This window comes from Lissotriton helveticus, chromosome 7 (genome assembly GCF_964261635.1).
Source record: "Lissotriton helveticus chromosome 7, aLisHel1.1, whole genome shotgun sequence".
In the NCBI taxonomy this organism is placed as follows: domain Eukaryota; kingdom Metazoa; phylum Chordata; class Amphibia; order Caudata; family Salamandridae; genus Lissotriton; species Lissotriton helveticus.
Window position 1 is genome coordinate 192,648,606 of NC_136068.1, and position 23,163 is coordinate 192,671,768.

General features: G+C 40.9%; 1 protein-coding gene across 2 annotated transcripts in view; it reads right to left on the minus strand.

Moving 5' to 3' along the window:
- Positions 1-5,092: 5,092 nt before the first annotated feature.
- LOC144768339 (embryonic polyadenylate-binding protein-like) overlaps positions 5,093-23,163 on the minus strand; it is a 573,566-nt gene continuing 555,495 nt past the window's right edge. For both annotated transcript variants that reach the window (XM_078651918.1, XM_078651920.1), the window contains 2 exons: positions 12,180-12,310; positions 5,093-5,502 (listed from right to left, as the gene is read on the minus strand). In XM_078651918.1, the coding sequence (XP_078508044.1) occupies positions 5,425-5,502; positions 12,180-12,310 (209 nt within the window). In that variant the 3' untranslated portion in view covers positions 5,093-5,424. The remainder of the gene's footprint in view (positions 5,503-12,179; positions 12,311-23,163) is intronic.

A 23,163-nucleotide genomic window follows, 5' to 3' on the forward strand; every position in this document is an offset into this window, starting at 1 on the left:
AGGAAAACGCATAAACGTAATGAGGCTAAATGGGAATCAGAACCCAACTCCACCAATATCTCTTTTGAATGGAATAAAATATATAGTACGGTCTTCTCGAATAAAATATCCCCTATTCTGTCTCAGACTATGTATGCTACTTAATAGGTCATACTGGACTCCTGATTTTTTTTTTTAAAACTGCGCTTAAAAGATAATCCGACATGCTGGAACTGGAACTCTGCTGTTTCATATGCTCTTCACTTGCCCCACCTTACAGCTTTATTGGGATAACATTTATAAATGTATAGAACACATATTCAACATCAACCCCCCTAGAGAATTTTCATATGTCTTATTAGGTGTCCTAGATCCAACACTAGTCAATGATAATGACCGACACCTGATGGATCTCTTGCTCACCTTAGCCTGTAATGTCATATTATGCAAATGGAAGAATTCTAGGGATGTATCCTTTAGAATTTGGCAAGAGTGGCTGTCCTTGCGGACAACTCGGCTCTCCATACCTCCTCGTAGCGTAAGGCTAACCGGAAACTCTGGAAGTCCTTAGACGCCTCATCATTTTCATTTGACCCTCCGTGAACCCATCCTATTGTGGTACTATATGGAACTTTATTGTAACTTCATTGCATTGTATGTAACCACACTGCTTTTTCAATTCATCACCTGTAACCGATATCTTCATTCGCTGCAGTTTTCTCACCATGAGGCTTTCATGTGGACGCTGGGCGTTATCTACACGCACTTGACTACGCCAACATGTTTGCAATAATGGTCATATATGTATTATTTGAGTCGGACCCATTTCTTTTGCCGTTTCATTTCTTTTCCTTTCATTTCAATTCCTTTATTTCCGTTAATTCATGTATGTATTTGTGTTCATAAGCCAGTAAAACCAGGCCTACTGCCCCCCCTCCCCCCAACACCACCCCGCCCCCACCCCAGCCAACAGTGATATTCTACCTCAGAGGGTGCTTCTGTGAGCTGCTGAAACTGTGTTTACTAGGGACTGTGCACTTCGTTTTTTGTCCAGGAGAGGGAGTAAAGTTGTATTCAAACAGTATTGTTAGATTTCAAGTTAGTGAGGCCTTTACCTGCAGAAGTCCAAAGTGTGGATTGCGCCTGTCTGTCTCCTAGCAGATTCTGAACAGGAGAAGCAGCTTCCAACTCACTGGCCAGCAAACCTTGTCTGAGGTCGCTAGGACCTTATAAGGTCTGCTAGTGGTTGGTACATGTGTACACTGATTGGTGGTTGTATCTGGTGTTTCTATTTGATTAGGGTTAGGGTCCTCATTGGTTGGGTATTTGAGGGTTCGGATTGGTTTCTGGGTCTGTGATTCAATCAATGTAGGGTTGGGGCTAGGGTTAGGATTTCTATTGGCAGAAGGACTAGGGCTTCCTATGTTATTGGGAGTATGGTGGGGCTAGGGCTAGGGTTAGACCTTTAATTGGAAGTAGCGATGAGGGCTTCTGGTGTGATTGGTTGCTGGACTAGTTGTGGGACTAAGAATAGGGTTAGCATTTCTATTGGAAGGAGGGACTAGGGCTTCCTGTACCATTGGTTGCTTGGACTTGGGTTGGGCCTACTGGTAGGGCTAGGGCCTCTATTGGACATAGAGATCAGGGTTTTTGAACGGATTGGGTGCTTGGACTAGGGCTAAGATTGGCTGCAAGGTCCTGGTCTCCTTTTGGTTCTAGATTTTAGGGCTTAGTGTTGTGATTGGATAGCGCTAGGGCTAGGGTTCCCATTGGCTGAAAGGGTCACCTGATAACTAGTGTTATAAAAGGCCAGGGTTAGGGCGTCTCAGCCCAGGCGCCGATGCTAAGGGCAGAGAGTACAAGGGCTGCTGCCTGTTTGAGTCTGTTAAGGGTGGAGAGGACAAGGGCAGGTGCCTGTTCGAGACTGACCAGGACCTGGGTCAGAAATGCTGCCCAATATGCTTACCTACTTTATGTATCTATATACATTCAATGTACTTATGGATCTATATATTTATCACTTTCTTCTAATTTAGCATTTCCAATGCACTATCTCTCATCCTATACATCTATCAATATATCCTCTACATCCACTCATTTATCCCAAACCCCATACCACTACTATGATCCCCAAAATAACCCTTTCTAGACTCTCTCCTACTCTAACCCTCCTTGTATCATCTGACATCTTTCTACTATACCTATCCCCCAAAACAAACCTTTCTAAAATCTTCCCTCTGACTCCTCCCCTCCAAAACTTTTACTCATCCAAAAGCCTCCTTCTACTGCTAAGACCTCAAAACAAAAACAAAAAAAATAAATCCTTCACTCTTTCATCCCTCCACTATCCTTTTCAATAAAAATTAACAGACTATCATGTTCACTACTCAAATTCCATGTCCAACTATATTAATTCACCACTAATTCTTTATGGGTTCCGGAGTGGCGTGCTACTCACCAGAAAAGCACTTGAACACCCATCAGGGGTAACAAGTGCTATATGAATGCAAACCTTTCTTCCCCTTTTATCCCTCCGCTATGCTTCTCACTCCAAATAACGGACTAATATCCACCACTCAACTTACTTTCATATTTCACCATACTAATTCACCACTAATCCATTATGGCCTTCCGGAGTAGCGTGCCTCAACACACTATCAGGGGTAACAAGCGCTATTTAAATACAAACCTTTTTTCCTCCTCTATCCTTCTGCTATCATTCCAAATCCAAATAACTGACTAACCTATCCACCACTTAAAATGTACTTGTATGTTTCACTATACTAATTCAACACTAATCGTCTATGGGTCCCTGAGTAGCGTGCTATTCGCCGAAAAAGCGCTTCGACACCTCGTCAGGGGTAGTAAGCGCTATATAAATGCAATTACAATACAATATCTGCTTGTTCTTAAAATGACGACCACTGTAAAGCAAGACAATTTTATGTAGGAATAAGGTCAAAGAAAGTTTTAACAGCAGGTGCAATCCTTGCTTCATAACACAAGTTGATATCCGCATTAGTGCTTGTCAAGTACATCTTCTATCAAAAGGCTTAATGTTAAAGCCTCCCCCCACCCATTCAGATCTCGAGAGGTCTGTAAAGTAAAGGCGCATAGTGGTGGTGAAAAACAAGCTCAACCTAATTTTGCTGAAACGCTAATAATTAATATTATTTCAATGGAATGAACTCTTGCAGCACTTTTACACTAACTTATTTTATACATTTTTGACATTTGGAAGCAATGGATGTTTTAGAAGCCACACTTACAAATAAACAGCACCACTAACAGAACAAGAATCACTAATTAGATCAAATGTTACACACTGAGGCAGATTCAGTGGTTTACTCGTGTGATTCTCACATATAACCAAAAGGAACAGTGACAAAACAGAATGATTGAAAAAAAACTCAAGAATCCTCGCCAAGCCACATAGGATAAGTTAAATTGCAGACTGTGTATGGTGAGGCTCAAATAATGCGAAACCCATCTCAGTCAATCGCGGAGATTTCTGTTGCTGTTGGCAGCAACGCAGTAGTCCAAGCATGAGAACTAATAGATAATGAAGTATTGTCTTATTAGGGCCCATAACTTATAGGATCGTTGACGTAATAAGATACGAATGAAAAGTTAATCTAGGCATGTCATTATACATCCACTTCTATCTGAACTAATCAATTCACTCATCAACCTTTCAAAATGATCTTTGTTACAATCATAACCACTCCAGAAGCTGAGGAGCGTTGGCAAGTTGCGACTCGTTGCAAAAACAAGTGTCTTATTTAAGCATAAACCCAAGTTGTAATGCCACAAAAATTAACCACTGTATGCACATTACTTCATATTTCAAGACAAATGTATACTTTCTTTATACTTGTCAGGAGTGGTTGCAAAGTCCATTGTGGCCACACAATACCTGGAATGAAAGTGTGTAGCTGCCACAATTTTCTGAGTACAGATTCAGGAGGTATACAAAACAGCAGTATACACTTTGGATACATTCACATTTTTGGATTAAAGCAGTATGTCAAGACTAGGAAAAAATGCCTATCTTGTATAAATGTTCAGTTGTGTATTGTTACAGCAACCATGCCTGTTAGTAAACTAAATCTTGTTGCAGCATATCCTTCAGGGCTTTCGGTTTCCTGAAAGTGCAAACGTATATTGAAACAAGCAAGTTTCACGAGAGCAGGAAAGCTTTCGCCATCTTGAATCTCAGGATCATAAAAAGGAATCCCATTGACTTCATATTAAACAGGTTTCGGTGAGGGGTCGGACGGTTCCCACAGTGCTGGATAAGAGAATGTGGCTAAGTCCAGCGCAAAAGTCAAGGGTTGGCCCTTGATTCCCTAGCAAGCAGAATCTTGATTTCCTGGCAGGTGTGACTATGGTGAACAGAAGGATGGTAAGAGAATTGTTTGCTGAGCGAATGACAGATTTTGGAAAAGAAGGAGTAAAGAACATTGTGAATACAACTCACTTAAAGTTTGAATTCAGACACTGAATTTGAATGAAGGTAAAAGATTTACTAAAAGCAACGATTTAAGAGAAAATTATGTATATAATTCTAGAATGAATAAGATGTAAAGCTGAACATCACCCTTTTTTTTGCTTAGAAGACATTTAAAAGGTCTTAATCAATGGAAATTCTCAAACTAAGACTCGCTCATTGAGGGACACCAAGAGTGAAGAACTACAACTCTTATAACCCCTTAGAAAAGAGATGCATCTAAAAAAGATGTACAATGAAGAAGCATTTAGACATTATAAAAATGGATCTGTTAAAAAAAAGATATGAAATACATTTCATGCTCAAAGTTTATGCAGGGAAGCTCTTCAGTAAACCTCTACCCCATTCGTCCACAGTTAACGGTTGATACCAAGAGTATCTTTATGAGTGATATAAAGTTTTTCATATTTACTGGGTCACTGATTCAAGTCATCGGGCATTCCAGGTCTCCCTCCCAGCAGGACACCTTCCTCCCCAAATCTTCCTTCCCTTATCTGGCAACTGTAAGCCACTGTTATTATCGGTGTAGAGTTAGTGCTTCAAGGTGGACATCTTGAGGGTACTGCTTCAGAGGAATCTCGATACTGCCAAAATAACTGCATTGATATACCTCATTTTATTTGAAAACAAATTCAAATGCTTTTATAATTTCAAAGAAAACAAATTTTGCTCTTTCCAGTAATTTTTTTTTTCTTTCAGCTATGTGCTTTTGGCTGAAAATAATTGTTTACTTATATATAACATTCTATATACATACAAAAAAATTAATTAAATTATCTTCATAGTCAATTTGACAATACTTTCCAATTTTTCCGTTCCGATTTTTGTCAAAGGCACACAGCTAAATAAGTTCCTTCCACAAATGTCCTTGGAGAAAAAGTATGTGCTACCCGGACAAAAACTTTTTCTTGCAATGCTTTGCAGATAGGCCTTTGTCAAACAACAGCTTGTCCACTCTTAGGCGTCCCTTCTTTTGCGTGGTGTGCTTGGAGTACTGCAACTGCTTCTTCTACCTGTTAAAGAAGATTGCATTTAAATCTAAATGCTTCATCCAGACATTACAATTGTCCAATATAGTAGTTACTTGTTCTCAGCACTAATTGACCAGTGACAGACATTTCTAATGTTTCTGGCAACTACTAAAACATTCAAAATGTGAAAACCCAATCATAACGAAGGGACATGGAATATGAGCTTATACATATGATTAGTACCTTGATCATTGGGATTCTCTTTAGGCATATTTCTTTAGTGAGACGCTGTTAACCAAACCAGTCCACTGGGATTAACAGATTACTTACCAAATGTATTATTAATATCTTATCCAGCATGAAAGGGAAGAATCTGAGAGTTACAGTTTGTATGGAATCTTTAAAGGTCTGATACTTCATTCCTACCCAGATCCATGAAGCTCCACTCTCTCCCTCACTTCAAGAAGTAACTGGACTAATTTTTTTGGGACTCACCTAATCCATAATAAGACATCTAGCCATAGTGGGTCCCATTTCTTACAATTCATGTAAGCATCTTTTACACCCAACCACCGACTTTGCGCACACAACTATGATCAGATCCTTTAGTTTGCAGGTATGTTTTTGTTCTACAAATACCTCTACCTACATACATAGATTGAGAGAATTCTACCAGGGGTCCTACTGGGACTTGTTACAATTATATAGACAAAAAGGGTACCTCGTGTGAATAGCTTCCAATGCTTGGTAGTATAAACAAATCAAAAGGAATGATCAAAATTAAAGCTCTAACTTACTTTTTCAATTATTTAACTTAAGCAACCATTTGTTATCATGACATTAAATGTATACACAGGAAAACAGTTTTTTCGCAAACAACTGTCTGAATGCTGTACATTGGAGCAATCACGCTCCCCAACTGTGAAGTGTTGGCTTCCTTCTTCCTGGCAAAAACAAAAAATATCAAGAACGAACTTCTATCAGCGAAGGAACTACTCCCAGCTGCCTTATTCATCTTTCCACACTGCCCCCAAGCCAAGTGAATGGAGCAATCCACTCAGGCAGGTCCCCCAAAACAATGCCTCCAGGCACACTGCCAAATAAAAAAACCATGCCTGCTGGAACACTTTCGCATCAATCAATGACCGTGATATCTACAACATCCTTTCATCCTCAACCCTATCTAATCATTTCGTTAATCCTCTACCTCTGACCATCTTCAAAGAGATCAAAGCCATTATTGTCCCCTTATGGTTTAAGATTGTAAATGCCTCGCTACGTCAAGGCACCATCCCTTACTGTCTCAAAGCAGGGCAGGTAACCCCCACTTTAAAACTAAAAATGGACATTGCTCAGATTCCAACAACTGCTGACCTACCTCTAACATCCCCTATCTTGTGAAGGTCCAGGAAAAATCTGTCCAGATCCAACTCTGCAACCACAGACAATTTTCAACTCCTTGACCAACACCAATCAGGCTTCCGTCATGGTCACAGCACTGAATCAGCACTCACTCACGTGGTGGATGACCTACAAAATGTTGGATTTAAAAGAAACATGCCTTCCGATACTACTTGACTCATCTGCCTTGGACACTGTTATACACAACAGTCTGCTGACCCTACTTGAACGAAGGATGGGCATATTAGGGGGTCATATTGCAATGGTTTACATCATTCTTTCACAACGGATCCCAACAAGTCAAGATGAATCAATCTCTTTTTACGCCTTCCTTGGTCACTCTTGGTGTTCCACAGGGATCGGCTCTCACCCATTCTCTTCAATCTATTCTTGGAACCGCTAGAAGACTCGTTAAAATCTTGTAACATCCAGATAACACCATATCCTTACTTTACAAAACACTCATCTGTGGCTCACCGACAACCATGTCAAGTGCAACGCCGCTAAAATGGAATTCTTACTCATCTCACCTCCGAACATTCCCAAAATTGATCTGTGGATGAAACATTTTACAGCACTCAACTGTTCTCATCATATCCTAGAGTCTGCTAGATCCTTGGGAATTACACTAGACAAACACCTGAATATGCAATATCACATAGGTACGGACAGCAAAGGAGCAAATTATCAGATGAAAATTCTACAGAAACTTAAACCTTACCTCCCACAGTAGTACCTCAATCATGGTTAAAGATGTTGTGTTGCCCAAACTGGACTTAGGTAGTGCCACGCTATGCGGCCTACCTAGATACAAGTTTGCCCCTCTAAGGGCCTCCCTTAACGCGGCTGCCAGATTGTCTCCGGAACAAAAAGAAACAGGCACATTTCCTTGGATCTAAAATCCCTGAACTGGCTTCCTTATGAGGAAAGAATTCAACTAAAGATAGCATGCATGGCGCATAAAGCTATTCTTATCAATATCCCCAGTTCTGTGGCTCAAAACCTTGAAAAATTGGGGGGTTGCAGCTTGTACCAAAGCGCAAGCTCCCTGCTACAGGAAACAATGTTTCCATGAAAAGAGAACCGGATACAAAGCTTTCTCTGTGTTGCACCTAAGATATGGAACTCTCTGCCACCGGATGTTCGCCTAATCTCATCTCCCACCTCTTTCAAAAAAGAAGCAAAATAATTTCTGATGAACACGTTTTTACCCTAAGCTATCACCTCTGTGTTTCTTGATTGTGACCATACCTGTGACTCTATGATGCCTGACCTTTTCATTGCGGACTACCTTTGAGAATAAGATTAGTAATTTGTTTATTCTCAATGCTCTGTACTTCATTCATATATTTGATTATTTTAGCTAGCTCAATTATACCCTACGTTCCTTTCATGTAAAGCGCTCTGATACCCACTAGGGTCATGTTCGCGCTATAGAAAGCTTTATAAATAATATAAATAAATATTGTGATGTGCAAGCGTCCCGTCACCACTGAATAAAAACAGTGCAAAATAAAGTCAATTCAATTCACAAAAACCATCTGCCAGTTACACAATCTTTCACAAAAGGATGTGGATAGTTTCTTAATTAAGTGGGATATATGGTCCAGTTTTAAATAAGGTCAGAGGAACTAGGCTCAACAAAGTATTTAGGGGGTAAGACATGGATTTATTTGGTTATATACCTCCAAAGAAATCTCTCTCCTGTAGCCAATTGAAAGCACGCCTTTTGCTTCTGGGAGATGCGTTGACCCATTTCGACCCAGTCTGGGTCTCCTCAGGACTGGGAACTGGGCTGCCTTCCATTTGGAATAACTTGGCACATAGGCGGATGAGTAGTAGAAAATTACTGTACAAGTAAAAAATCAACTGGTATATACAGGAACACCTGGTTTTATGATTGTTAAAGTAGTTCAAAAGGACAGGCAGTGTGGCTTCTGCTCTCTTAACACAGAGGGCAGAGAAGTTCTGGCCATATGAGTCAACACGTTTTTTGCAGGGTAGTGCGCACTGCATTCCAAAAACCGCCCATTACATGCCATCATTAGACCAGAACATTATATTGTCGATATCAAAAATGTCCTTGTACTCTGCAGTTTGATTCCATACTTTGATGACCAGTACCGCCTGAATGCTCAACAAAGCCTCACTTGAAACCATAATACTTTGGCTGTCCTGAAAGTCACTTATTCTAACTTTTACAAAATCTCACACAGGAGTAAACCAGTCACAGACCGCTCACTGGGAATACCAAACTGTGTTCTCTTCTTGGAGTTATGGGAGTCAATATAATAGAGAAGAACCCAAATAGTAACTTAGTATGCAGAATCAAGTGACTGCCCACAATTTAACTTAAATTCCCCCACCCCCAGGCGTAATTCCTATGCTTAACTTTATGACCCAGTGTCCTGATATGCTGCCCAGTAACTTCCCTGACTTTGCTCACCTTGCCCCTACCCAGTCCAGTCGGGTTCTGCTTCCGGAGGTTGGCCTCTACTAAGGCCCTGGCAGTGGCATAGCAAGGGGGGGGTGGGTCCGCCCAGGGTGGCAAGAGATTTGGGGGCTACGGTTTCACCACCTCCGCTCTTACCTGCCACATTATGGGGCAGCAAATACACGAGTAGCAAAAAGGCGGCATAATGCCTGGCCGCATAATGCCTAGCTATGCCAAAGGCCTCTGGTCCAGCCACATCCCCTTCGGGAGGGGGGCGGGGCAAACCAAGGGGCGGTTCCTGTATGAATCCCTCGCTGACACTGGCCACAGGAGCTGGGGCACAGGAAGAGGAGGAGCAAAGCAGCCCCGCTCTTATGGGAGCCCTCTAACGTTTTCCAGAGCTTGCCGGTTGAGCTGGGTTTTGAACCTCCATTCGTACCATGCATGCATTTGTCCTTGTGTGTGTCCTATTTGTAGGTTTGCATTACGGGGCTTCAGTGTACATCTGGGTGCCTGTGTATGGTTGGGTGTGGGTGTCTTTCTAGCGGCTGCCAGGAGCAGGCTTTTGAAGGCTCTTCCCTCCATCATGTTTAGGCCTTCACTTGTGGTTTCAGGTGCCCACAGCCCCATAATATAACTCTTTGGCATACTGAGGGCTCTTTAGGCATTAAGGTGCACCTGGCAAGCAGTGGTCAACTTCAGTATATTATGGGCATTCTGGAAATCTGGTGGTTCTGGAATAAGGTGACTTCCCTTGGCACAGGATAGGCATTCTAGGCACTATGGCAGCGGGTTGTCAAGGGGCGCAGCAAAATCTCCGCGAGCAAGCGGAATTCCGCGTGTTCGCGGAGAATTCTTGCAGTTTTGCGAAATTTTGCAAAAGGCAACTTCGAAAATTCCGCCCACCCCTAGTGACTATGGCTAGCAACTGCTTGAGATGTTTCAGCACCAGGGACAATGGCAAAGACTAACTTTAGTATTTTTAAATGGCCTCAGATTCTTATCTCACACCAACCACATTTCAACATAAAACCATTTATCCCCCTCATAGACCCTTGCAATTCTACAGGATTGATCTTAACCGGACACTCTCCAACCAGCAGGTTGGTTTAGATGAGGGAAATACGCAAACAATCCCCTTAAACAAGTCATCATTTGGCCCAATGCTCATTTATCAAGCAGTCTATTGTGTTTTACACATCAGTAAGTGTAACAGTGTAATACAACCATGTTGCAGGTGTGTACCTGCATTTGGAGTGTGTTAATTAAAAGCTAACTTTTAATCAAATACGTTTTTTGGACCTTAGTTGCTTTCACTTGTGCTCATGGATTGGTTTACTCTGGCCCGGCCCACTCCACCACTAGGACATTCGTCAGAGTAATCAGTTTCTACCTTGACCTATTTCACTGTTGGGGAGGCAAAGGAAACTAAAAAGTGGAACTTCAATTTACCTAATCTGTGAATACAAGGATATCCAGCGGTTGAATCTCAGCAAAAGCCAATACATTTATAGTTAACTAACATGTTTACCAATCAGTTTGTTCCATCATCAGACCAATAAGAGGCAGAACGAATACTCTTAGTAGAGTGCACCCAGGTTTCAGGAATCAATACCGACATAATGGCAGAAGTTTTCATTTTGCTTTCTTGTGGTTGTAAAGTTTTGAGTACGCCAACTCTTAGTTGTAGTCTTGGTAGACTTCCAGGTAGCAGTGTAGGTAGGCTGCCAGCACCTGGGGCAAGACAAGTATCCTTTCACTTTTCTTTTAAAATTTTGCGCCCCTAATAATGTTCCTGAGAATTTTTCTCCCGGGGCAATCGCCCCTGTGGCCCCACCCACGCTACATCACTGATTCCATGTAATCTTGAATTTAACTAAATAACGTGCTTTTCCTACAGCCTTGCTCCTCAGCGAGTCACTTGTCATGAATACACCAACGGCACAGAGACACCAGTGTCCTTCAAACAGTGAGTAGTTTGCTTAGAGCTTTGGAGTCACCAATACTGTCTGAGAAAAGAGAATAGGGCTTTTCAACACAATCTTCTTAAATCCTTATGGCTCCTGATAAGAAAGTGCTACACCCCTCTAAATATCGTTAAACTTTTAACCCATCAGAATAACACCACTACACAAGTTTAAAAAACAAAACACATTTAGTAATTAAACATGTGTCAAGTGGGAGAGAACAATGAAGGCCTCGGTGGGCACATAATAAAGGGGATTGCAGACACACCTTTGATTAATCAATTTACATGTTCCCAGTAGGTGTGATCTCTAGGTCAATCATGTGAAATAAATACATATTTTTGCTCGGAGGTGTTTCCAGGGTTACATCCTTATTTAAGGGGCCGGTCTATTTGAAATAACATGTTTCTGCCATATGTGCCAATTATTACCCACCTCACTGGTCGCCGAATATCCCAATTCAACAGTAAGCAAGGAATAGCACTTGTGATATAGATGGTTACCTAAGCACTGCCCTTGGGCACGCTCTCATCTGCAATGATCACTCTCTTGCAACAGGAACCTGCGTGTTTGACCAGTCAATCAGCATACATTTTAGATAAGTGTTAGGGTTTCTGGCAGGAAACTGTTACACATTTCAGCTCTGCACCCACTGACCGAACCAGGACAAATTCATTTCAACCTCACCCAATGCAAGCGACAAGCTTTCAGTTCTTCTTATATTCAATGCTTACAAGCTTGATGGAAGTCTACCTCATCTCTGACATACACCTGCGTCCTCGTGATGCACTCAGTATCACTCACCCACAAGACGTCTTAATTGTAAAACTTTATATTTAAGTCATGCTTCCCTTTATGCAAAAGGAAGCACAATTTACAACATGTGTGATTACAGTGTAAGGTCCACTATACAGTACCTTTGAATGAAGGGACTCTGGAGACTCCAGCATATGCAGCAGTTCAGAATTGTCTATTTCCAAAAGCATTCCTGTGATTTTTCCAGCCAATGCAGAATGGATTGCGTGAATGAGAGGATAAAGGCGTTCACCTACAGCATATAAAAAAACAAGCTTAGAGTGTAAGGCTGAACAAAAGCAACCTGACCACTACTAGAAGTGGTTTTTAACCAAGTGCATTATTAGTGATTATCTCAATGCCTGTGAATCAGCTATAAAATCTCTCTATAATCAAACTGTTGTAGTGGTGAACGAAGCAAAAGATAATTTACTTTTACCAAGGGATTACCATTTTAAAAACCCCAGGATGCACTGGTGCCAATTTAAAAACTCTTTTTAAAAGATAGAAATTCACACCTGCATCAGACTCTCTTAGAGTGGATTGTTCACTAGGCAGACAAACTGCATGATAAATTTGGGTGTGAATGTACACTTGAAGAACAAATTACTTACCTTCGAAAATGATCTTTCTGGTGGATACTTTAAATGCGGATTCCTCACCTTGTGATTATTCTCAGTGTAAGACTGGGTGTAGAACATTCAAGGCAATACTCCTGTACACAGGTATTTGGCATAGTGTGGCTCCGCACCGACGGTCTGTTCCAAAAGAGATGAGTAGAGCTGCATATAAGAGCCGCGCGTGAAAGCAGACGTCAGTTGCTAACTTGAGCGGTCAACGTCCTTGGAGCCCATCAGCAAATTGGCATCACCAGTGTGCAGATCTCTAGATTGAGATCTTTCTAGATGGAAAGGAGTCCAATTCACAGAAAGGGAAGGTGGTAGGGTTGGTGAGTAACCTGCAGCTAGAGAGATTATTCACCAGAAAGTGCATTACTGAAGGTAATTAACATGTTCTTCTGATGGATATTTCTAACCACAGATTCCTCAACTTCTGAATAGATACCTTACCAGGTGGTGGATCTGTGAACTAGCTCATACCAAAATGTTCTGCAGGACTTAGCTGACAAAAGGCTCATCTCAACAGATCCAACTGTCAAGGCAGTAGTGTTTTATGAACCTGTGTACCGACATTCATATATCCGCCTGACAAATATCTAAGACCGGCACGCCACATGCCAATGCAGTGGTGAAATGAGCCCAGAGACCTTCGGAAGGCTGCTTCTTTGTCCGTGCGTAGCAAATCTTGAAGAAGAGCATATTCTAACAAAAGATCTGCTTCTGTGTAGCCTTGCCCCTCGGGCACCTGTAAACCACAAACAGCTGATCATCCACTTCATATTCTTTGGGCCATCTGTGTAAAAACGGAGTGTTCTCTTAGGGTCCAAACTACAGAATCTATTCCTCTTTTGTGGGATGAGGGGATGCAAAGAATGCTACGAGTGTGACAGACTGACATGAAAGGGTGTTACCACTTTTGGTGTTTAAGAAGCTTCGGTCCTCAGCACCAGCTTTTCTGGGACGAATGTGGTATACAGTGGCTGGCCTTAAAAAGTCTAAAATTTGTTCACATGCCGAGCTGATGTAATAGCAATAAAGAAGATGTTTTTGATTGCTAGGCGACTTAATTGACAATTTGCACGGAGATAAAGGGAGGACACTGATGGAGCAAGGACTAGTAGAAAAGAGACTTGCTCAGAAGCAATCCGCTCGTTTAACTCACTAACATGTAATTGGGTTTTTTGTAACACTAATACGCACCACACCAATACGGGGATTAGTGAAGCTTGCTTATGTGTTTGCTAACACTAATAACACGAACAAAGGACTAAATAGCTCTTAAAGGAGAAATATTTACTGCGCATGCATTAACTGCATCTACGTAGTATGACGTATTAATGCTTCGGGGAAATTCGTGCGCATGTGCAAAAGGCATTAAAATGGAGTCTTGAAGACTCGCGTGCATAGCATCTGCTATCTTGAAAGGAAATATGTGATTTTACTAATGCAGGGGAAAGTCTTAATAAAGTAAAGGGGAATAGAGTAGAGAAGGGTGGTATACAGTGAAACCATTTATTTTTTAAAGTAATATCTGTGTTTCTGACTTTATTATTAGTGCATATTTGGGCCTCTCGTGTATAACTGAAGTTAGTTAAGTCACATCCCAATTGAGAGTGGACCCGGAAGGATGACACAAAGGTCAAAAGAGGGACAAGGAGACACAGTGTCCAAGCCTGAGAACAAGCGTGAAAAGCTCAAATGAATGGATCCATATGTCAGATTTTTTAACAATTGTTACAGATGCAATGTGAATGCGGATGGGAATAACATTTTGTGAATAAAAAATTAAGGGGATGGGTTTGTGAACAATAGTCTAATGGAATAAAGTGATGATCTCTCCCCCCCCCCCCTTTTGCCTTACCAATCAGATTTAGTATTTTACGATATTGAAAGATTAATAAGTGGAACATGTAGAACGAAAAGGTATAATTAAGGTAGTCCTAATTAGTTAGTGAGCACATGAGTACAAGAGATGTTGTTGCTGGGAGAGATGCTATGAGATGCTGATGAATAATCGAATGCAGACCCTGAAGCAGAATTTCCTATCCTAATTTAATTGGGTTAGAAGAAGACTTGCAGAAGAATCTTGAGGAGGAAGAGTGGGTCAGAGAGGGGTGCGACGCAGTCGTCGGTATCTTAGATAGGTAACTATCCTGTCCTGAAGCCTTTGTCGCCTAACCTATCCCAGGGGACCCTTACCAGCCCTTTGGCCAGGGGGTTGGTCTTCACACCATTCTTCGTAAATATATTTTCTGCGTTATTTTAGATGTTCTTTTCTTTCTATTCTCTCCTTAGACACCGTTGATTGAGTAAGTTCAAATATATTTTGTTTGATGATTTAATTTATTTTTTAGATAAAGACTTAAAACTTTACTGAGTCTGTAGTTATTTGATTCAAGGTATAGAAAAGTTAGAATTATGTTCATTATCACCATCAATTAGGTCAACTAATGGTCCGTCGACCAGAGGAAAGAACTTTTTGATCAGCGAAAGGATAGTTAGGAATAAAGAATAACTCATCTTTAATTATGAAAAACAAACTTTGCCTCCAGCGGTTTACTCAAATTAAAGTGTGTTTATGGGCCCAGGTGAGTATATGGTAGTGTAGTATCTGTTGTTGGTACGCCGCTGGATCAGTTTTCTGGTAGCAGAGCTAAGGTTATTATTGACTAGTTTGGTGATAAATATGGATTATTGATTTATGTTTAACAAAAAGAGTTAGCGTCTTGTTTGATATTGTCTGGAAAATTCCCGGGAAATGATTAGTGGGTGGTGACAGAAGCCACACTGCAGTGAGGAATAGCACTGAGAAGCTACGCAGGGCTGGCAGTGTTAAATTAGGGACTATTTTGTATGAAAGTTGAGTGAGTGCTAGCAGAATGTTCGCTGGTGAAACTTTGGTCTTATATTTCCTAGTAAGGGTAACACTGAAGGAGTAACAGGTTCTCTCGAGCTTGAATAAAGGGTAAACAGAGGATTTTACTCGTAGTAGAAGTGGAGCAATTCTGAGACTCCAGGAATAAGTCGATAATCTATCCTTTGTTTAGCGCAACAGGAAGACTAGTGAATGTTTTTATGTTGTTACTAACTGAGTTTATTTTTAAGAAAAGTAAAGAAATAAGTTTTCGTATTACCCTGTGAAGGGAAGGTCAGTCGCCGGAGTTGTACTGATTTAACAGAGAGCCGCGCTGGGATTGGTTGAAACAGTGGGCGTGAGACAGAAGCAGATTGTAAAGGAGGGGTCAGTAGTAAGGAGCAAAACTGATATCATAAAAGGCCGCGCTGGCATTGGTCAGACCACGAGCGTGAGCCTGAGTTTGATTGGTCAAAAAGTTAGAAACCGTGCTAGGATTGGTCGAAAAAGAATTTGTATGCGGGATTCTGATTGGATTGCTAGCGTGGGTCGCACAAATAGCAGATTTCAAGGGTTTGCAGAATACAATTTCATATACCGTTCATCTAGAATGTATGGAGGAAAGAGAAATGTCACTAATACATAAAATTAAGAATTTCTTTAAGAAAGAGAAGCCTGTGTTGACTAGAGAAGGATTTCCTATCCCGCCACCAAAAACACCTGCTTCTTTTATGATGATGGAGGGTATCGTACTTGTGTGTGGTTGGAAAATTGGATCAAATATACGAGGTGATGGAGTTTTAGCTCTTCCTGAAAATAGTACGTTTAATGGAAGTATACTTCAGAATTTGAGGATGAGAATGAATGATTTAGACCCAAGACCTAGGTTAACCCAGTATGAAGTTTTAGAAGAATGGGAAACTGAATCATTTGAACGAGAGAAAAACAGAAGTGGGAGATATATGGGATCTTTTCCTCGATATTTATGCGAGTCATATGAAGGCCAGATGAAACAATGGAGAAGGCTATGGTATCAGCAGGTTTGTACCCAGTGTTAATGGCAGAGGAACAGTCTGGAGGCAAGTGTAAGGAGAAAATGAAACACATGAATGTGACAGGATATGGTGAGTCAAAGGATGAATTAATAGAGCATATTGTAACTAAAAATCCTCCACCTTTTCAAGAAGGACCCAGTAGAGTTACCCCAATTGCACCAGTAATGGGAACACCCATAATACCTCAAAGTTTGCAGGATATTTCAGTTAATAGGGTGCTTTAAGACAAAGAAAAAGAAGCATTAAATAGAAATAGAGAGTAATACAGAAAATAAGCCAATTGAATATAAACCCTGGAGCATCAACAGTACCAGTGACTGTAGGTCCTGTTATCCCATTATACGGAGATAAAGTGAATTGCCCAAAACCACAAGCTGTAACAATACCTTTGAATAATCCCAGAAAAGAGATAGTAATATCTGATGATCAAGCTAGTGAGTGTAATTCAGTCCTTTCCATAATGGATCTTCCAATAAGGGAACATTTAACTGAGACCCCAAAAAGAGTTACACCTGGAAATTCGATAGAGTCTGTGGTACATTCAGGAACTAGAAATTCAACGGCAGTCATTCCAGAAGATTTAGAGAGATGGGCACAAGGAATAAAAAAACAAAGCTCAACGCTAAAGATTTTAGATATTTACAAATTAAAAGTGGAATTGGAAGAAATGATAGCTGGAAATGTGGGAATAGATAGGTTGAATATATATTTGTATGTAGGAGTATAACTAGAAATGCAAGATTGTTCCATGAGAGATTGACAGAGATTGCTTCAGAGATTGGAGTGGATGTAGGGAGATCAAAATTGTTACAGAAACCATACAGAGTGGAGTTTACTGAAAGATTTGGAGAATATGAATGTGTCTGGAAGAAAACTATAGGTACAAGTTTTGCAGAAATGGGGAGACAGACAAATGGAGAACTAGTTGGACAAGAAAGAAGGAGGAAGCACAGGCAAAGGAGGAGTCATCTGCATTCTTGTGAAAAGAATCAGAAAAGGCAGAAAGATTGTGTCCCATTAGAGAGGTTCCTGGTGGTGGATATGTTCATGTTCCATGGAGCAGACAGGATATTTTGTCATTTACAAACAACTTCCCTACGTCGAGATAAAAACCAGTTGAGTGGTACAAACAAGCTGAAAGATTTGTGAAAGTCTCAATGGTTCTGTTGAAAGATTTGCATGGTTTGTTTGATATTGTGGTACCTGCTGCTGACTTAGACAGAATGGAAGATTACAATTGATTGGCCAAGTGAGAAGTATCGAAGAGACCCAAAAACTGGAGCACACTCAGACAAGGTAATGAAGAAATATCACCAGGTAATTATTTTCCTGAAAGGGAAAATACCTCCAAAAGAAACCAATTGGGTAAAAATAGTTAGAACAACTCAAGAGTCAAATGAATTTGTAGATGCATATTAGGAGCGGTTGCTACAGGTGTTTAAGCAGTATAGTGGCTTTGACAACATTGGTGATAAGGATATGGGGCATTTTGTGTAACAGTTTGTGTATGGTTTGAAACCGGAGATTAGTCAGATGATTCAACTGCACATGATCTGGCAGAGTAAGTCCATTGACGACATTTTAAAATATGTCAAATATTGAGGAAAACACATTGAAGCAAGGCATAGAAAGTTAAAAGAGAAAATGATGTGGACACAAGTGAAATTGGCAGAACAGCACAAAATTAAATTGAACAGTCAGGCTGATAGTCAGGTGCAAGAGCAGAATCAGAATGATCATGCGGAGAATGGTGGTAAATTTAGAGGACGAATGAATAGACAGGAAGGGAAGAAGAAGTTTCCTTGTCATGCGTGCGGAAAGCTTAGACATTGGAAGAACGAGTGTAAGAGTATTCAGAACAAAAATAATGGGCCAAATCAAAATTTAAATCCACAAACGCAGAATAAAGTGGTTATGAATCAGTCACAGCAGGTAGTTAATCCCCAGTATCAGGTGCTACCAGCTCCAATGCCAAATTTTGTGAACAAAGAAAAATACAGTAGACGCCGAATTTCAAGGAGGAAGTGGTAAGAAAAATTCTGTGGTTTCACAATATCTTTTACAAAATAATGAAGACAAATTAAATTATTTGCAATGAGGGTGCCTGAGGGGGGAGGAAGAGGACTGCGTGCTTGGCGCATCCTTGCCGGTAGATCAGTCAGGTCTATTTGTTGATGGGAAAGTGGAAGGTAGTGATATCACTTTTTCTATTGCATACTGGTGCTTCCCCTTCTACTGTGAGAACAGCAGACATCCCAAACCTACCCATCTCGGGAAACACAATCCAAGTTGTAGGTGTGTCCAATCAGCAGATTAGAACCCCAATCACCAAATCCATGGAAGTACATAGTGGACATTTTAAAGACATGCATTAGTTTGTAGTTTGTGATTCCATGCCCGAAAATCTGTTAGGACGAGATCTTCTGTGCAAGATGAATTGCACAATCTATTGCACACTGGATGGTGTTGCTTTCCAACCCCCGAAGATATTGTATATAAAATAATGCTTGCTAAGCAATGTACTGAAGTAGATGAGATGTATTCATTGATGACTGAAAATGAATTACCAAAAGAGTTAGGAGCGACATAAATCTGGAAGTGTGGGATTTTACAGGAAAAGATATTGGGCTGATGACAAATGTAGATTCAGTGAGAGTGCCAGTGAAAGAAGGTGCAGTTTATCCAAACACACGACAATACAAAATGAGTCCAGAAGTGAAAGCAGGAGTTGCTCCAGAAATTGATCGATTGATTAAAGAAGGTATTTTGAAAGAAATTATAAGTAGTCCTTGTAATTCGCCAATAGGACTTAAAAAGCCTTGCGGAAAATACAGGATAGTGCAGGATCTTAGACAGATCAATAAAATTGTAGTGCCTTGTTGTTCAGTATTGCCAAATCCAGCAGTTATCCTTTACCAGATAACCTGGAATGCAGGCTGGTTTACAGTGATTGATTTGTGCCAAGCCTTCTTTTCTATTCCTTTGCACCCAGTCAGGATTTGTTTGCATTTAAGTTTGAAGACTGTGTCTTGGCATGGTGCAGAGTGCCTCAAGGGTATACATAGTCCCTCGATTTTTTTTTAATCAAATCCTGAAAAAGTGTCTAGAAACATTGGTCATGCCCAGAAGTTCAGTTCTAGTACAATACATGGATGACCTACAAGTGGCATCAAAATCACGAGAAGATTGTGTCTCTGATTCAATTGCATTACTAAACCATTTGGCTGAAGGAGGACCCAAGGTGTCTCCAGAAACATTGCAGTTTTGCCAAGAAGTTAGATATTTAGGCCACAAAATAGAAAGAGGAGTGAAAAAAGTTACTCCAGAAAGGATAAAAATAATAAAAGAAATGCAGCTACCTCAGACAAAAGGGAAGGTGAGAACGTTTCTTGGAGTAGTTGGGTACTGTAGGCAGTGGATTATTGGGTTCTCCCTGCTGGCAAAACCCCTAATTCAGTTAACCAGGAAGAAAGCAAAGGACCCAATTATTTGGACTGATGAGCGTAGAAGCATTTGTGAAATAGCAAGATGGTCTGTGTAAGGCCCCTGCTTTAGGCATGCCCGATTATACAAAAGAATTTACACCATTCTGTTGTGAGAGAGAAAGTTCAGCACTTTCAGTTTTGACTCAAAGGCATGGACTAAGCCGACGTCCAGTAGCATATTTTTTTGCTACCTTGGATCCTGTGGCTTCAGCTTTACCTGGCTGCTTAAAAGCAGTTGCTGCTACTTGTATGAGTTTGGCGCAAAGTGAGTCAATTGTGATGGGACATCAAGTCAAAGTTAATATCCCACATTCAAGTCGAGATTCTTTTGACAAGAACTTGAACACAGCACCTTACCCCCTAATCGGGTGTCTAAGTATGAAAGAGTAATTCTGGAAGCAGAAAATGTGATAGTAATAAAATGTAGAGTAAGGAACCCTGCCACATTATTACCAGACCCATGTTGCTAAGAAGTGAAAGATGAAGTGGATCATGATTGTTTGGATTTGACGGAAATGTGTACCAAGCCCCGACCTGATATAAAGGAAGAGCCCTTGAAAGAGCCAGATCATGAACTATTTGTAGATGGCTCTTGCATGAGAACTGAGGGAGGGGCACTCAGTGCAGCTTATGCTGTATGTTAGGTATCAGGGGTAATTGATGCATCCGGTTTACCGGGAGTCAAGGCTGCACAAGTAGCCGAATTAGTTGCTTTAACAAAGGCATGCAAAATTGGGAAAAATTGGAGAATAACCATATTTACGGATAGTCAATATGATTTCGGGGTTGTGCACAACTTCGGCCAGCTCTGGATGGAGAGGGGATTTCTGACTTCTTCAGGATCTCCAATAAGAAATGGCAAAAATGTAAAAGAGTTATTGGAAGCAATACAATTGCCGAAAGAAATAGCAGTGGTCAAGTGTGCTGCCCACCAGTCAGGAAATTACTATGTGGTGGCAGGTAATAGATATGCTGACCAAATTGCTCAATACTGTGCAAGATATAATGTGGCATTGAACAGAAAAATTGAAACAAGTGAAATCAGCTGCAAACTTTTGTTTTTTCACCTTTAGGGACATGGGATGAGGTTAGACAATTGCAGGATGAAGCCTAGGTAAGCTGAAAAGAAATCTGGATAAAGTCAGGTTGTGGATGGACAGAGGGGTGAAGTTTGGGTGTACACTGATGGCAGACCAGTCATGCCAGACTGCCTACTTTCTTAAATTGCAAGAATGTAGCATGGGGACACAAATGTTGGTAGGGATGCCATGATCAGACTATTCAAACAGAATTGGTACAATCCAAAGTGTAGGGTAGTCGCAGAGAGCCTAGGCCAAAGATGTTTCATTTGTCAGCAGCAAAATCCAGGCAGGAAAACAGTGGTCAGTTGGGGAAAAATTGGAAAGGCAGAGGGACCATTCACGAGATTTCAGCTTGACTTCATAGAGTTGCCCCCTAGCAATGGAATGAAATATGTCCTTGTCATAGTGTGTTTGTTTTCATGATGGGTGGAAGCATATCCCACTATGAGAGAAATGACAGCCTTACTGTGGCTAAACTACTGTTGAGGGAGTGGATTCCTCGTTTTGTTTTTACAGTCACTTTGGAATCAGATAGAGGACCTCATTTTAATAATGAAATATTTTGTCTAATCTGTGAAGCATTCAAAATTGAACAAAAACTGCACTGTGCATACCGCCTGGGGGCTTCTGGAGTGGTTGAGCAACTAAATGGCACAATCAAGTCACGGTTAGGGAAAATGTGTGCATCCACATCACTGAAATGGCCAGATGCATTGACTCTTGTGTTAATGGGAGTCCGAAGTAATCCTGATAGGAAAACAGGATTGAGTCCTCATGAAGTACTCATGGGAAGGGCAATGAGAGAAGCATTTATACCTGGACACAAACTGATGATTATAACGGATGATCTGGTATTGGACTATTGCAAAGGATTGGCTGACCTAGTGCATTCTATCACTCACCAGGTTGCAAGACACAGTTGCCAGGCAGCCAACGCAAGTGCATAATTTGAATCCTGGAGACGGGGTGGTAGTGAAGAAACATGCCAGAAAGACTTACTTAGCACCCAGGTGGGATAAACCACGTCTAGTCATTCTGGCCACTACTACAGCAGTGAAGTGTGCAGGTTTACCCAACTCGATACATGCCAGCCATACAAAAAGAGTTCGAGACCTTGCTGAAGAGCAGCAACGATTGAACCAGTTGAGACTGCTGAAGGTTGTGAAGTCGGAGAATCTAGAGTAATACATTCTGAAGTAATAGACGAGGAACAACCTAGCACAAGTCAGGAGGGGTGGATACCAGTGATTGACATTCCTGAAGTTGTTATTCAAACAAGAGGAAGAACCAGATTAGAGAGACAGGAGAGTAGTGAGGATCAGACAGGTGTAGAAGAACATGCTCAGAAAGAAGTGAACCAAGCTACTCGAAACTCTGAGCAGGACCAGACAGGGAAAGGAAAATATACTCAGGTGAAAGAAAAAAGAACTACTCAAAGACCTGAGGAGGGACAGACAGGAACAGAAGAACACGTTCAGGCTGCAGAAGAACAAATTGCAGTAAGACCTGAAAAGGACCAGTTAGGAGAAGAACAAGTTCAGGCAGAAGAAGAAGATCAATTTGAAATAAGACCTGAACATGACCAGATAGAGGAAGAAGAACAGGTTCAGGCTAATGGAAAAACAATAATAAGACTTGAAGAGGAACAGGTAGGGAGTGATTCAGAAGAAGAAGAACTGATTGTGCCTAAACACCCTTAAAATAAAAGAACTTTATAAAAAGAGAGGGTGTAAGTGCAGTTCAGATTAAAAGGGTCAGAAAAGGTGATAACTGGCCAGGTGGAGTGAAAAGATTGAGCTATTATCTAAAATAAAAAAACGAAAGACCAGAGCAAGTTAATTAGGCTACAAGCCAAACTCAGTCTTCATAAACACTTGAGAAACATACGAAAAAGTCCAAGACTGAAAAGTTTGAACAACAAATATAAGGCCCGAGTGGATCTACGTAATTCTAGAATAATTTGAAAATATAGACTTGAGTTAAGAGTCAGTAGAAATAGAAGCTGTACAG